This window comes from Styela clava, chromosome 6 (genome assembly GCF_964204865.1).
Source record: "Styela clava chromosome 6, kaStyClav1.hap1.2, whole genome shotgun sequence".
Classification (NCBI taxonomy): Eukaryota; Metazoa; Chordata; class Ascidiacea; order Stolidobranchia; family Styelidae; genus Styela; species Styela clava.
In genome coordinates this window covers 3,574,823-3,591,311 of record NC_135255.1, presented here as the reverse complement: position 1 = coordinate 3,591,311, position 16,489 = coordinate 3,574,823, and the positions used below count along the sequence as shown (strand labels likewise).

The 16,489-nt window shown below is 33.2% G+C and overlaps 1 protein-coding gene across 1 annotated transcript; it reads right to left on the bottom strand.

The window, feature by feature from the left end:
* Positions 1-1,758: 1,758 nt before the first annotated feature.
* Positions 1,759-16,152, bottom strand: LOC120331122 (uncharacterized). The gene is made up of 17 exons (XM_039398159.2): positions 15,941-16,152; positions 12,412-12,669; positions 10,486-10,697; positions 9,645-9,845; positions 9,050-9,187; positions 8,319-8,573; positions 7,369-7,497; positions 7,008-7,065; positions 6,538-6,706; positions 5,742-5,817; positions 5,332-5,386; positions 4,859-5,001; positions 4,520-4,588; positions 4,054-4,302; positions 3,581-3,787; positions 3,154-3,225; positions 1,759-2,977 (listed from the first exon to the last, which is right to left on the bottom strand). Exons 1-17 carry the CDS (start codon positions 15,943-15,945, stop codon positions 2,529-2,531), a joined length of 2,745 nt encoding a protein of 914 aa, XP_039254093.2. The 5' UTR covers positions 15,946-16,152; the 3' UTR covers positions 1,759-2,528.
* Positions 16,153-16,489: the final 337 nt, after the last annotated feature.

Below are 16,489 nucleotides of genomic sequence, written 5' to 3'. Positions count from 1 at the left end.
AAAAATAATTGGTCGAAAATTAATTTTCAAAGGTGGATATGAAACGGTTTATATAATTTGGATATTCAATAAAGCATTGTACAATGTAGAATTTTTTTTTAATAACTTAGCGAAATTCATAACTCAAGACTTTTATGAGACTTTTAGATAAGTTATGAAAAGCTTGATTTTGAACGTTTATTCACACGAAAGCATTCTTTTATCTATGAATTTAGTTTGTTGAGGGAAGTTCGAAATCAAGAAAAAAAAGATTGTTTGCTTGTTTGGCATTATCTTGGGTTTCTAGCAAGGATTGTGTGATCAGGCAGAATCTCTTTTCATTTTGTCAAACTGAGTCTGCTTTTCAGGAGGTACGAATTGTCTGGTTCAAACCAGTAATCGTTTTTGTTTTGAGACAATTGTGATTAGACTCAATCCGAAATCAATTTAATTTTTAGTCTTCTACCACGCTTTTCTCATCACATTGTTCATTGTATCAATAGATTTGCATTTACTTATATGGTAAGACGTGTGAGAAGGTGCTTCAAAAATCAAGGTAACCAAGGTTATGGTACCATCCCATGCTCAGGTATGGTCCTATTATTCACTTTGATAAACTACAAACGCAATCTTAAAACTACAGACACAATTTAAAAATACTATTTAGGGATGAATAGGCAAATGAAAAACTACCCGTAAAGCACAAGGCATTGATAGTTTTACATTGCTTCGGATATTATCTGAGTATTTACAGTATTTAAGTATTACCAGTCCTTTCATACACTCCCGTAACTTTGGTCCAGGTTTGGCGGAACCTTATACATATTAACTCGAAAAAATCAGATATTTTGTCCGGATTCAGAGGAGAATGAAGGTCGATTATATAACATTACGAAAATACTTTCAGTAGTCCCTTTATTCAATACCGATGACTTAGCTTTATGCAAAGTCGTAAATACTCTTATGGACGAGGAATCAAAGTACAGATTTACTCATGAATTTTACGCTCATGCTAGAAAGTGTGAAAAAGTTTCTGAATAACCCCTGAATGTGATAAAAAGGCAATCGTCGAGTCTACTAAAACTGGTCTTTTCTGCCTTTACCCGCGGTGGAACGATTCCAACGACTCCTTTTTCCAACATATGAACTCCAGCCGTTTTGGAGAATCAACTCAGCCGTGGAAGGAGTTCTGAAGGTGAAACTAATATTGAAAACTATGATTTTACGAGTTTCAAAAAGATAAAAAAGATTTACAATACTTAAGACGCAATATTTGTACAAAATTTTGATAAAAAGTTTTGGATGGTGATGAGTGTTAAAAGAGTTACAAATCAGAAAAGTCAGGTTCTTTTACGACAGAACTTTCAATAAAGTCAGAACTATGTATCTTAGTAATCTTGGCCATTCCACAAAATTTTATGAATACTCAAGAGATAAAGTATGTGTTTTATAACATTGTACAAGACTGAACATAACAATTAAATTGTAGTTTTTTTAACCATAGAACGGTTTTAAATTAGAGATTACCAGAGTTTTTCATTGATCTCCGCTTGATCTCTTCCCCTAATTTAAGTTATGGTATTATGTCTCTAATATTTGCAACACCATCTAACCGCTTGGTCATCAAACCCAAACATAATGTAAAATATGAAATAGAGATTGCAGGACAGCAGACACTCGTAAATGTGATCTATACTTACGTTTTAGTCTTAGATTGCACATTGAGAAACCGCTGTATTTTGAGAGGCATAGAATAGAAACAGATTTTGTATGTCTTGGTAAAAATCAAACAATCATTTCTGTAATTTTGTTTTATTTTTGAAATCAGTTGAATATAATGAAACACTTAAAAATTGATAAAAAGCACAAAGAAGATAATTATTTTGAAAAAATGATTCACATGGCATGTTGACTTATTGCTACTTGATGCATACTTTGCTCTGGAATTCTAATTATACCGCTGCTCATAGAACACATCACCAAGTAGGCTACACCAGTTATTTAGTTAGTTAAGGACTTCTGGCATAATGAGGAATAACGGGTTTATAATATGTAATAAGGTAATGAAAAGAATCATTCTTTTTTACCCTATTGAAACTACAAATTTCTTGCAGAATTTCTCGATGAAATGAACTTATCACGGTTTTGCGTTTTACTGACAGTGATGTTGTTTATCTAATATGTCGTGTAGCTATGTTTGGATTGTTTAATGACGATACATATTTCATAAATCATAATATGGTGGAATTAATTAAGTCAATGACAGCGTAGTGCGATATTATTTCCTTGAAAATAAATTCTCAAAACGTTTGAAGTAAAAATAAAAAGGCTTTGAACTGTATTTGTAAAGTATCAAGCATTGATTACGAATAAAGGGTACGATGTGGTCTTTCCTTTCGGCCTATTACATTCAAACACAATTAAGAACTGGCAGTCTGAACAAAAATGTACGTATTTACAAGTTAGGAAAGCGGTTGTATGCTTTGATTTTTTTCGGCGTTATGCTAACGCGAATAAATCAGTCCATCCAATACGCAGTCGCTCACCTATCATACACTTTTGCGCGGCTTGGTCTTCTGCTTCTTATTATGCTTCGAAGTTGTCTCACTTTCTCTCCTATTGCCTTTGATGCCTTTCATGCTAAGGTACATTTGCGAGAGTCTGTTTTCTGATACTTCATCAGCAGGCTTGTCGCTGCTTTCGGAAGTCCATTGTTTTTTTCTGCGTGGAACGCTATTCATAACGCAATATTCACCGTGGCTGTGTTCCTGTCCAATTGACTCAATGGCTAGCATGGATGCATTGCCACTATCTCTTCCACTTTTTGTGGAACTGGCTTGTGATACTTCACCTGTTCCGCTGGCATCACTGTCAGATTTGCTAGAAATTGAAGTTGCCGCTGGTCTGGAAGGCTGATCATAAATGAAGTTCTCTGGCATATCAAAAACCGGAGACGTTGGATTCGGGGATGAATAAAGTGAAAATCCACTGTCAATAACTGGAAAAAGGAAAAAATTTTCATGATACCATGAAATTGCTGAGAGTAATTGAAGAAATTGACAGAAGGTAAATAACTACTGTTCAGAAGAGAACAAAGTTAGTCGCCATTTGGCGAGGCATAGATGGTGAGAGAATATTCTTTTAGAATCCAGAACCGCACTGATGGTTTCTTACCTTTTCTTTGTTCATCATCATCAATCACATCAGGTGATATGCAAACTATATCAGTAGTCGTGGGAGTTTTACCTAAAAAATTAGAATTCAAATTTTTTTATGGATAACATATGTTTATGTGAGTTGGTAATTCATATATAAGCCATACTAATCAATAACGATAAAGAGTATTTCTGAAATGAAGTCACATCAACGAGAAAAGGTAATATAGTAAAAAAAATCAAGTTCTCTTTTGCGACAAATGTCATGACCTTAAGCACAGAGAGTAATATGCGAAAATACGTTCTTCACAAAACTATCTAGAAAATGATAATTTTTTCCCTTTCCAGAATGCTAGATAGTACCGATTTACATTTTCATAAAACACTATAAAAATTGGATTATCATAAAGAATATGAATCTGATCTTATTAAAAAGAAATATATACTTGAAGAAGCCGATTTTGGCATCATGTATGGAGATTCGATTCCACGTGATGTGGAAGTAGCCACATTTAGATCCTTGGTGGTTTCGTAAACTGGCGGTGCAGGTATCACAGAAGGTGCATTGTATACATTGCTCTCGTCTTCATGTGATTCAATCGTTGATCGTTTCTTTCTTGGCATAACTGGAGGAGTTCTTGTTGTAGTTTCGTCTGGAAAGTTAGATATATATGACAATGGTATACTTTTTACCGTGATGGATGTACAAAAAAAGTTCAAGAACATTTATTTTGAAGAAAATGCAACGTAGAATGCTAAAGCTGTCTATGTTTAACAATGGGTATTATATAATGTTATGATAAACAAATACAGGGCGACGGAAAAAAAAAAAAACGGAACCCATACAATATGTTCCAAATGGACTGGGTTCGTTTCTTTTTTGGGTCACCAGGTACCTATTACTCTATGCTTTACATACCATCTGTATCGAAAGGATTTTCATCCGCGCTGTCAAAAACTTGCTGGGGGGCATCTTTTTCACGATATGACGGATTTGCAAATCCTTCAGGTTTAACAGGTTCGTTTTTCTTAACAGTGAAGTTGAGTTTCCAACCCTTTCCTTTCTTATTTTCTGAATCTTGGTCCCTTTGCATTTCTTTGCTGTTCGCTCTTTCAAATGGAGTCGGTGGTAGTGGAGTTCGACTGAATGAGCTTCCGCTAGATTTTCCTTCGGTAAAATAATATTTGAATGTCACGATTGGAAATGATATAGTTCAAATGCGGAATATTTTTGGTAAAATATAACATATTACATTCACTAATACATTGAAAGCTTTTCAAATTCATAGTCTAGTATTATAGTCATAAATATTTGTCGAGTATGTGTAACATTGCCTAAACCTGATATTCACTAAATTACCATATTATTAGCCATTATTTATTACCTGTATTGTTTTCTTGTCCTGGCAAAATTGAGTGATATACGTTTTCTTTCTGTTCAGATACTGGAAGCGCTGAAATAATACAATTCAAATAAACCAATTAATCACCAGAAATAGGTAGATCAGAGAGGTGGTATAATTGAAATCATTTTACACGTCTCAAGGACTACCAAACTTTATTCTGTAATGATATATATTTATATATTACGGAATACTGTTGAGTGAATATATTTTGTTTCTGTAACAGCAATTGTAGCACTTCCAAAAAAAAAGTACTAAGATTTAGACTGCTTGTAATTCTTTCACCATAGCCAAAACCCTGCTGAAGGACAAATTCTTTACCTCTCGTACCACTTTCCACATCATCAGCAACAGAGTACGGATTTGCATCCGAGGTACTTGCGCCACGATTTATTGCTGAGAAATTTCTTTGGGCAGCTTCTTTCGCAATTGCAATTGAATCATTACTTGATGTAGTAGAATTTCTAATATGGAAAGAAAACAATAATATTATCACATTATTCAAAAATATTTAAACATCTAATTGTGTTAAAAGTTAGCAAGATTGAAGAATTTAATTTTAAGATATATTCAGGTATGCACCGTACTACTCCTATTTCGAATAGCTTAGCAAGCTTTAAATTACTCCAGCTCGGCACTTGCATAATGGAATTTAAAAAATCTATTCAGTTTTCAGTATTTCCACCCGTGTCTGTTGAATTTGGAAAATTGTCATAGTTTTGTAATCAATAATTATTGATATAAAAAGTATATGCTATTCAAAATTTTATTATTTTAAAACTCCCAATACTTACACACTTCCTCTGTTGTTTAATAGTACAAAATTCTTTTCGCAAGTAGCATCAGGTTCTGTGAAGTAATTATTTACTTTTTTTATTATTTAAATCCAATCCAAGTTGAAGTAGCTAACTAACTCTAATTAGAAAATAAATTACAAATTTAAGAGTAAGCTGTTATGAAGATATTAAGAGCATATGTCTATATTTCACAACTGATAGAAGTTGATAATATGGCGTGAAACATCAAACCTAAAAAGTTGCTTTTGCCCGTGCCAGATAACATTAACCCAAAACCAAATGTTTTTAGATTAAGTCAAACAAACAAAAGCATTAGGATAAAGTATGATTTATCAGTTTTGATCTTAATTGCATGGGGTATTGTATTGCATGGAATTGATGTTTGCTTTAACTTTTATAAAACTCACCATCACGCCTGGAAGAACTTTCTTGTGGATGTATTTCGCCCAAGAATGGAATTTCCACGTATGTGTTTTCCCTTGGCTGTAACAAAAGTATGAATAGTAAAATTCTTGGGAGAGGGCATAAAAAAATCATCATTTCGAATTCAAGTTTAGAATAGATTGATATACATTCGCTTGTTTAGCGGTTCACAGATTAACAGTTTGCACTTTTTTACCACGAGATAGCAAACTCATATGTAGGAAAATTCTAGTCTAAATAAATTAAAGTTTCTTAAAAATAATTCTAATTGATATAGTCGAAGGGCGTTAGATCAGCAATAACATGTTGATAAATATGTGAGGTCGTATGATTTGAATATCATTGTGATATTTTATTGGTTTCATCACACAAAAACAAAATTCATCATTAATGCAGACAGTTTTGCTAAGGTCTGCAAAAATAAGTTTGCAAAAGTTTATGGAAGTGGAATTTTTTGCGGCGATGCAAAATATATCTTAGATTAATCACATTCTGAGGTGGACTTTGCTTCCATTGAAAGTAACTCTTATGACGCATGTCACGTTTTTCGCACATCCAAATAAGGAAGTCGTCGAATCAGTTCTAATAATTATTTGTTGCAGATTTGATAATACACATAATATGATCGAAAACGATCGATGAAAAAACCTTTCCAAACAGTTTGGCATGAAAAGTGAGTAAATTGGTTATTAGGCAAAATAACTGAAATCACTGGACCCAGTAAGAAATTCAAATTCTTCGGATAAAAAGTTGACGTAAATTGCATAATAAAACGCTCACCCTTTCCGTCATATCATCTCGATCTAACTGGTGACTGAACGCAACGGTATCATCTGCATTCGGTCCACTTATTGTCATTCCAGACTTTCGTTTTTGTCGTCGCTTCAGGATGAAAATTATGACAATGACCAATACGATCAACACTATCGGTATGACAACAAATATTGCCCTATAAATAAAATAAAGAAGGATTTTATTAAATATTTAAACTCCCCAGTTACAAAATGAAATCAGTCTTGCGTCGCATGAAAATGGTTTACATGTTTATTTCAGACAAAAAGAATCTAGCATGCAAAATTCAACGCCAACTACAACAGCGATAATTGAAATTTTCACTCCTTGATTATGTTACACATGATTGTAATTAAGTTATGTATATCATTTTACATTTGACAAACACATGCTTACAAAACCAATAGCTATAAAAAAGCAATGCATCAAATGAAAACCAAGGAAAAATGTACACCTACCAATGCAGGCCAGATCCATCTTCATCTCCCACCTGTTTTTCCGGAATCGCATTTGTACCTGTAACACAAACGACTCGATTGCCAACAAATACTAGATAAATGGGTCAGTTGCCATTTAACTTCGTGCCTGGACCCAAGCAGTAAATCTAATTGTCGACCGCAATTTGATATGGTTTTATTTTGATAAAACCAATTCCTCATTGGTGCCGGTATATATACAGCGACGGGGAGAGGGCGAGAGCACATACTGTGTTAGATATTTACCAAAGTGCGCATTGTATCGTATGTATTGCTTTTATCCTTCGCCCAACAATTTTATTACATTGCAGCGATGTTTTTTTAATCAGACTTAGAAACTTACCGTCAATAATACCGACACCATTAGTTTCGTTTGTTGTTGTTTCTGCTAGTTCGATAACTTCTGTTGTTTCAATAGGAACTGTACTTTCTTGAATAATAGTTGGATTCATAGTAGTAGTTGCAGGGACGCCTGTAAGTTCAATGTTAGAAATAATTCTTTATTTGCATAAGAACCGAATTGAGACCATTATTTTTGTCAGTTTGCAAAACATACATGGGAAATACCAACCGATTAATGTAATTCAGATGTATGATATTATAAAATGTAAAAATTTCTTGAAAAAGGCTGAAGTATGTAACGTTACAGTTTACAAACTTACGTATATCATAAGAACATGAATGATGCATTCTCGTACAATTAACTGTGTCAAAGGATATTGAATTCGTCATCATTGAAATAGGGCGTTATGTCAGTGTCATTTATTTCGTACTTTGCATATTTTTTATCATTGTTCCCGACCTCAACTGAACTGAATATACTCTGATGGCAATCTTGTGTTTGTAAATATTTAAATCGCCCTTTGAACTTTCTTATATAGTGACGTAAGGTTACGTGTTAGATATTCTGATAACTGAACACATGACCTAATTTTTGAAATTAGGTAGATTTGAACCCATTCTTCTTTTCGAAATACTTTTCTGATTCGAAATGACATCATTGTTAGTAAGTGTAATCCCAAATATATGACATTAAACCATGAAAAAATGTTTCGTTTGCTAAAATGTTGCATAAATGTAAAATAAAACAATTGCGCAAAAGGCAAAATACTTTTTCTTATTTAATTCTGTTCTGTATATTCTTCTACAACAAAACTAGAACTGTATTTTGATCTCTTTGTTCCTTCTACTTACTATTGCTGAAGCTGCACTTTGATTGAGATTAAATCTTGGTCAAAATTTTAAAATGTGCTAATTTTGTTATATAGGCTGTATCAATAAAAACCAACTTACAGTTATCCAGATCGCAATACCCCCATCTGATATTTTTATTAGTTGTGTAGCACCAAGCTCCCATTTTGTCATTGTCAGGATTGCGACAATAATTGTGATTTATGTCATCATTATTTGGTCGATATTTTGGCTTGTGTGGTGTGTTCGAATCCCATCTTTGACACTCTATGCTCTCGTTAGTATAACTGCAATTCTTCATGGGTAATGTTGTAGCTTGTGGTGTGGTTGTAGTTGGCGCAGGAGTCGTTGGAGCCACTAGGAAAATATTGATTTTATTTGCTACAATTAAGACGCTTTTGTTTTGAGGTAGAAGAATTCTCTAAACGACTGAAGCTGAATTTATCGGAGAATTTGAAATCCTCCACAAACGTATTACTAGACATGTGACTAAGTGACTGACTCACGTAACAGCGATATAATAAGTCTCCTAAAGCTAAGACTATCAATACTTATGTACCATATATTTCTTCTGCTTTCTGGGGTATTTTTTCAAAATTGTTTTTAAACTTATTTATATTCCTAAATAACTAAGTAAGAGTTCTTTTATAAGTTTTCACAATTACGTTCTTATATGGTATTGGCCCATATCTCTGTATATACTGAATCCTTTCTGATCAAGCAAGCCCTTATTAGTATAACAGCGTATAAATATTCCCACCTACAAATTATAGGCAAGTCTGAAGCTTAAAACTTAATAAAAATAAATTTAAACACGATAATCAAAAATGTACCTGCTTTCCAAGTCGCATGAAATCCGGACTGCTCAAAATTTGCGTCTGAGACAAATTTTACCGTTGCAATATTTGAATCGATTGTTATAGTACCGATGTTATTTTTGCAGTAAGTAGTTGCACGACCACCGTACTGACCTATTGAGACAAACAAAACACAACTGTCATATGATTATGAGATTGTCTGCCAAAAATTCCGGTAATACTAATCAGCCATTTTTACATTTCCATATTAGGAACTTGAAACTTTGCCAAAGAAAAATTGCCACTGCAACAAATCATAACAGTGAATGCTGCAAAACCGACATATAATGACTTTCTATGCAAAAAGCAATAATTGCAATGGGGTATGGATGATATCGGTGTTACATGGAGACTCAACTCATGCGTTTGAATAACCACCATTGAATGCAGGAATGAGGTGATTGTTGTGCGTCATTTACGTTAAACCTAGGCTGGAATCGAATTTTAATTTAATACTTAAAATTTAATACTTAAAAATGTTTATTTGCACATAAGGTTGTATATAAAGTAGACGAGTTTATCTCATAGCATTTTCAGAAATGAAAAACAGTGAAAAAATAATAAAAATTACCTGGAGGTCCCTCGCTGATTGTAACGTAATCTGCTGTACAAGCAACTTGATCTTCAACTTTAAAATTGTCAAAAGTTATTTCGATTTTGTTTTCAAATGGTGCTCGAATTTCCGTGAAGCATTCAGCGTTAGGCGGATACTGTTCTGGGTAGTTTGGCGACTTTATAATTCCGGATTCCGATGTTTGAGTTTGGTTACAAGCTGAGTAAATGCATAAAATGATAAATTTCGAAAAGGTATAATAATAAATATAACATTTTTGATAGAAGCAATTCTTTAATCTCAATTTTAGAAGCCCAGCCTGAATCCTTGATGGCAGGTCATATACAAAGTATACCCGAATGCCATTCAATGAAAATGCCCAGGTATCTTTGTGTCATTTTCAATCGAAACGAACTTGCTACTTTAGACAAGTTAGATTTTGCATTCTGTCTAAGTGTTTACGTCACGAGATACGATCATTAACTGGTATTATAACTGGTATTAACTGGCATTAACAGCCTGATATGACAGTTTTAAAAATTTTCTCATTTAATTTGTCGAATAGGCTACGCTAATTGTTTCAAGCCGAATACTCAATCATCGAAGTAAAAGAATGGTTTGCCTTTCCTGAAGTCAGCGACTTTCGCATAACAAATCTTATCGCTCTTTGTATACTCTTTAGATATTTAATAAAATAAGTCAAATTTCTGATATTCTCAAAACACCAATTTATTATGAACCCTCCTGAGACTAGTAAACAAAAATGCAGGTATGATATTTTATACACAAACAATATATACTTTCAATGATACCAACTTTTTTAGGCAAATTCCAAGTCTAGAACAAATCAACACCTTACTTGCTTGAAAGAAAATAGAAAATCCTGGGTTCTCATCGGCGTAATCAGACACGAATGTTATCTTTGCGATGACACTTTCATCAGCAGAATTGTTCGGTATTTCAAAAGTTGTTTTTCTCAGTTCTTCAACCTCCTTAGCGCAAAGTTGGTCGTTATCAATGTATTTGAACGAATCTCCCACTTTTCCTGATGCTATACGAAGTTTGTCGTAACTATGAATGCAAATACAAAGAAATGCTGACTGGTGTGCAAGAGTTGAGGTTTTTCCTGGTTTTGTAAGATAAGTAATATTTCCTGTACGTTCGTGGAGTAATCGTATTTTATTAAACTTTGGAATCGGGTTCGTTTGAAGGGGATATGGGCTTGATATATCGAATGACGACATCGCTCAGGCTAGATAGGAACTCAAAGTAATATTGCTTTTGACTACCTGCGGCGTTGCAGTATTGCTCACATATTATGGCAGTAGCCGAATAAAATACCGAATATTCCTGTCAAATCAACTCTAGTAACAGACGTCAGAATAATTTCGTTCATCTCTTTTTCGTGAACGTTGTCAAGGTTTTAATAAATTTTTAGTTACTGATAAAAACATTTAGGTCCAATTTTCTCTGCGCTAAAACGTTTCTGGCGAAAGAAGAATTATTTACCAAATTTCCATATCGTAAATTTTCGCCAAATGGCAGATTTAACAATTCTAAATATTTAGTGAAATAATCGACTTTGTAAATCATTTACTCAAGACCTAGCGATATTCCCATGGATTATTGAAAAGTTGATTTCATCAATTACAAAAATAAAATAAAATCTCGAGGTTACAAGAGAGAAGTGAGCATTTTTACAATATTCCATTATAGGGCAGTGCTTAAATAGAATTTAGAATGCGCTCGAACGTAAACATGTTTAAAAACAATCGGAGGTCCTAATATACAGACTTTTTTGGCTCTCTTGAAATGCAAGTTTGTGCAACGTGTCACAAAATCCTCACTTTAGTGTGAACTCGAACACATTTTTGCAATTGAACGAATTTTTAAAAAGTGCTGCGTTTTTAAGCGCTATAGTTTTAAGGTAACATAAGGTTTAAAATCGAACCAATTATAGAAGTTAAATTGCTTCTTTGCAATTTTTTTCCGAGTGTAAAAACATTATCATAGAGGCTCGTTAAGATCACAGCGCACAGGGGTGTTGAGTCAATCCTTGCCTGTTTTATTTCAAACCATATATGTTATTCGTTATCGTTCATGACAGCAAACGGCCTGAATTTGCATATAATGAAATGACACATCAAAATACGCTGTTCGGTTCGTTTTACTTTTAAAAAACAATTGCTTTGAGTCATGATATTTTGGAATTTGTATTCCAGCAAAAAAAAAATAAATAAATAAAAAACAACTTTCAGTCAGTAATTAAACTGCTCTAAACTTTAAATAAAAATATGCAATATGTATGCCGCATTCCCGTTAAATGTAATTGATTACACGGCATTGATATCTTCAAAAATAGAATAATTTTTACAGAGTAAGCACGCTTCTATCGTTTTTTGACGTCAATAGAAAAGTTTTATAAGGTAGGACATTAGAGAAACTTTGGGAGCGTGTTAAGGTCTGTTATATAACAAAGAATTTATCAAACATGTTAGTGATATTGATTATCTCTGACATTATAACACGCTGTTGAAAATACAGTGTCAAATGCACTTGCATTGAATCATTAGTGAACTGATATTCGTATATGTGCTATTCAATAGGTGATTTGCTCGGTCAAAATCTTAGATTTTTCGCAAAGCGGAGCAATCGTAAAAAATTTGTCCGTTGATGTGCCAAAAACTAGTTGTTGTTTTATTTCTCATTTCGACCTGCAATATTCAAAAAGGGGCGTGGTCACACACCTTCTTAAATTCCATCACAATATATGTTATTTACTTACCAATCGCCTTGTCCGTTGTCAAACACTTCCTTGTTGTTGAGATATGCAATACGCAATTGAATGCCAGCTCCTTTTGGTGAAATCACTTGCCATTCGCAATTTTTATTCCGAGGGTAATTGTTTGGAAAATTTGGAGAAGTGATATGCCCTCTTGCGGATGTTATTATTCGCGGACCGGTCAGCTCACATAGAGAATATGTTGGAAGCTTCGATGCCACCTCAGCGACGAAAATAATCGAGATCATCAGTGCAAGAATCCTAAAAATGAAGTTTATATGATTCATTATTCTATTCGGGATGTATTTGTTTCAGAAGTTGAAACTTAAGCTGGGAAAGGAATGGCTGAATGGCTTCAGAAATGACGGGAATGGCTTGTTATCAGCAGGAGCTACTTTCTAACATATGATAGTATGTATTACCAAAAACATTTTATATTTTTGCGATCTTGACATAACTCGCCCCAGCACTTTAAAATGCTAATTTTGCTACTCCTATGTCAAAGGTGTGGTCAGTTTTAGATGGACTTCGTTTCAAGTTTCAATACATGCAATATTTCACAATTTGAATTGCGCACACCACAATAATGTCGAACTCGTAATGGTCTCAGCGCCAATCGTAGTAAAACTCGATCGATAAGTCTGTATTAGAGTTGTATATCGATCGCTTGTAGACCCGGAACTTGTTTACTTGAGGCGAAGGCCAAATAAAAAGGTTTATATTAGTGTGCTTGAGTTCTTCAGAGAAAACTTATCTAAATTGTCAAAGCATATATTAAAAATCAGAACTGAAAAAAAACTGACAAAGCGGTTCTATTACACAATCGTTGACCAGTTCAATATCGCTCAAGTTTAGTGCGTTTTTTTACTTAATTATTCATTCCCATAAAATCATTTTAATACGTGCTCAAACGATACATAGTAATGAATTTAATGTTATATGATAGTTACTCGCACATATTTCACTTCAGATAATTCCAGGTTCATTTTTACTTTCCCAATTACAATATTTTATAAATTAATATATACTATAAAAAACTGCGAATGCTCGGTAATTATTTTGGTTTGTGGTTCATTCGCTGCAACTACAAGTGATTACAATCAACTGTCATTATGTAAACCAAAATTTGCAACGATGACTATACGAAATGTGCATCCTATATGTATTTACGTGAAAAATTTTCATAGCGTCTTCACATGACCGGTATTTTCAAAGGTCTTTACAGCATGATTAATGAAACACCTTTTTCATAAATTGGATTTTGAGCATTAGTTGAAAAATTGAAATCGTCTACGGCAAAGTCAAAACTCATTATTTATAAAAAAAATATATTCCGGGCTCAATTCTAAGAATATCACATCGTTAATAATATTTTCTGTCATTTACTGAAACGTTGTATAATCAATACCATTAAATGATATATTTATTTTCATTCTTGCGTAGAATTAAATAATAGTTTATTATTTTAAATATTTTCGCGACATCCATGAATTTGGCTACAATTTTAGGTTTAGTTTTGGATCAACAATAATAAATCTTATAATTGGAATACCACTGGGAAGTAAAATATAGTTAATATATAGTTTATATTTCCAAGTATCGTCAACATATTATGCAGTTGATCAATACATCGTGGTCACTATCATTCTGCTTGACAGGTACCAGATTAATTATCAACATAATGTGTTTGTTTCACAGATATATGTCACAAATATCACTACCATAATCACAGCTTAGATGTTGCCCGTCTAAAACAGAGGAGAAATCGATAATTTGTATATTATATCGAATAATTCTTTTTATCAAAACAATATGGCCGAGAAAATAACAAACGCTGACGTAATTTATTTACTACGCGCCAAAATCGAACCATATGACGTTTGATATGGGCGGCTACATGCCCTGAACAATTTTAACTTGTGTATTGTGATTAATGGCATGCTTTCAAATCACAGATAAAGCGAGCATTGGTTTATTTTCAATCGGGACTGAATCAAAGAAAACGATCTTATTACGTGAAACACATACATGATAAAAGATGATTTTTGTCCCTATAATTTACATGCCTACGGTTCACAAACTCATTCAGTATTTTTTTTGAATTAATTTTCTATTTCGTTTATTTTTTACCAAGTCATTTCACGTTCCATTTTGCGATTGATTTTCCTCTGTCATAATGAATGTGTTTCGGAAGTCGAAATTAGTGAATTTTATTCCAGATTGCAATTATGAAAGATTTGTTCATGGTTTTTAAATATAACACGACAAAGAATGATATTCAGTTATATAAGAATCTATTTACAGTGGGAAAAGAAATTATATAACTTAGTAATTATTGGATTTGAATATGGCAAATAAAACCTGTTTATACGCTTCCTTTATTTCATAAACATCATGGCTATATATTGATATGAAAGCGTTTACCCTTATATATTTTGAAGCCATAACAATTTATACCCCCGCGATTGTAGAGTTAAATAAAACAGATGAAAAACTTGAAAAATTGCCCTATTTGTTGGTTATGAACTCTTTGCAAGTTTTCCACAATTTTGTTACTTTGTTAAAAAAAGATTTTACAAGGAAAAACACAAATACCTGGAAGTGAATCAGGCTAGGCCGGAAATTATTCAGACAATTTGTATCGCATGATCCTATATGTCCAGTTACTAACAAATTGGCTGGTCCAATATTTCGGCCGTTTTGTTCAATTTGCAGATACTAGTTTAACATTACATAAATTACAAACCAAAGTGCTGTTGCTGGCTAATTGGCGATCCAATTTTGCGTAAAAAAGTAGCGTTAAGATATCGGCAAACCCGAATAAATAAGAAGTAATTAATTTAGAATACGGCGCATTGACATTAACTAAAATGTGGGATCAAAATACAAACGAATTCAACATTTAATATAACAGTAGAACATGAAATTTTCTTGATAACATTGGATTTAAATACCAGAACATTTACTCGCATATTTAAATCATTGAATATTTTATTTGTAGGCATGTTTTTAAATTAGCTATAAAGTATTACTTATGATTAGTTGGAGTTCGTACTATCAATGCTGCGGATAGAACAATGAACTGCAGTTATATCTATTAGAAAGTACCTCTGTAAAAATGCCGCTCCCAATTACTTTTATGAGATAAACAAATACAGACGCAATTGGACGCAGACTAATACCGCATCGTAATTCACATAATATGTGATAAAATGTTCATCCCAAGAGTAGGATTTCGCTGCGGGCGATTTTCCATTGTTTTCTCTTTGTCATTGCATGATATCAAAACTTTCGCTTGTTGAAAGCGTTTTGTAGGTCAATACAGGATTATGGTTAGGTTTTCAAAATTTGAATTCAAGCGATTATACGGTGTATACGACGTGGGTAAAGCGTTTATCATGTAATTCCAGCTTCCGAAAGTACTTGCGATACTTCAAGCATTCCCTATATCTGCGAACTTAAAATGATCACACAAATGCAACCCGTTAGTATGTGACAGTTAAAGATGACCAATAAAGAAATATAAAGTTACCTCATGCTATTCTTGATATGGTCCCGATGGTGTAAAAGTATCCAGTATTCAAATTTCTAGTTTATGATTAACACGTTGTACTATCTTAGAATATGAAATCACGTCAAAACACTATTGAATATTTAATTGGCCTTTACTACTTTACTATAATCTCAAACGCGATTTAAAATAATATTTAAACGTGACAGCTCACTGACTCCTCGCCTTAAACTAAATCAATTGTAATTGATTTCCCGACTCGATGTCATGCATTAATTTAATATCTCCCTTTTTCTCGCGTTGGTGTTATCTTGAACAGCAGAGAAAACACTGTCAAAAGGAAAGGGGAGAACAATGGCATTTCCTTGTAGTTAAATTAATATATACGCGGTGCTAGATTTTCGACATGCGTTGGCCATACGTGATTTAGACTATTCAATCATGATACATCTGAACTATAGTTGATTTTTTTACAACTAAGTAATGGTTTTTGTTTAGTCTATTTTGTTTAGCTAGCTCGACAAAACACAATAAACGGCTAAAAACACAATAAAACGCTAACGCAGCATT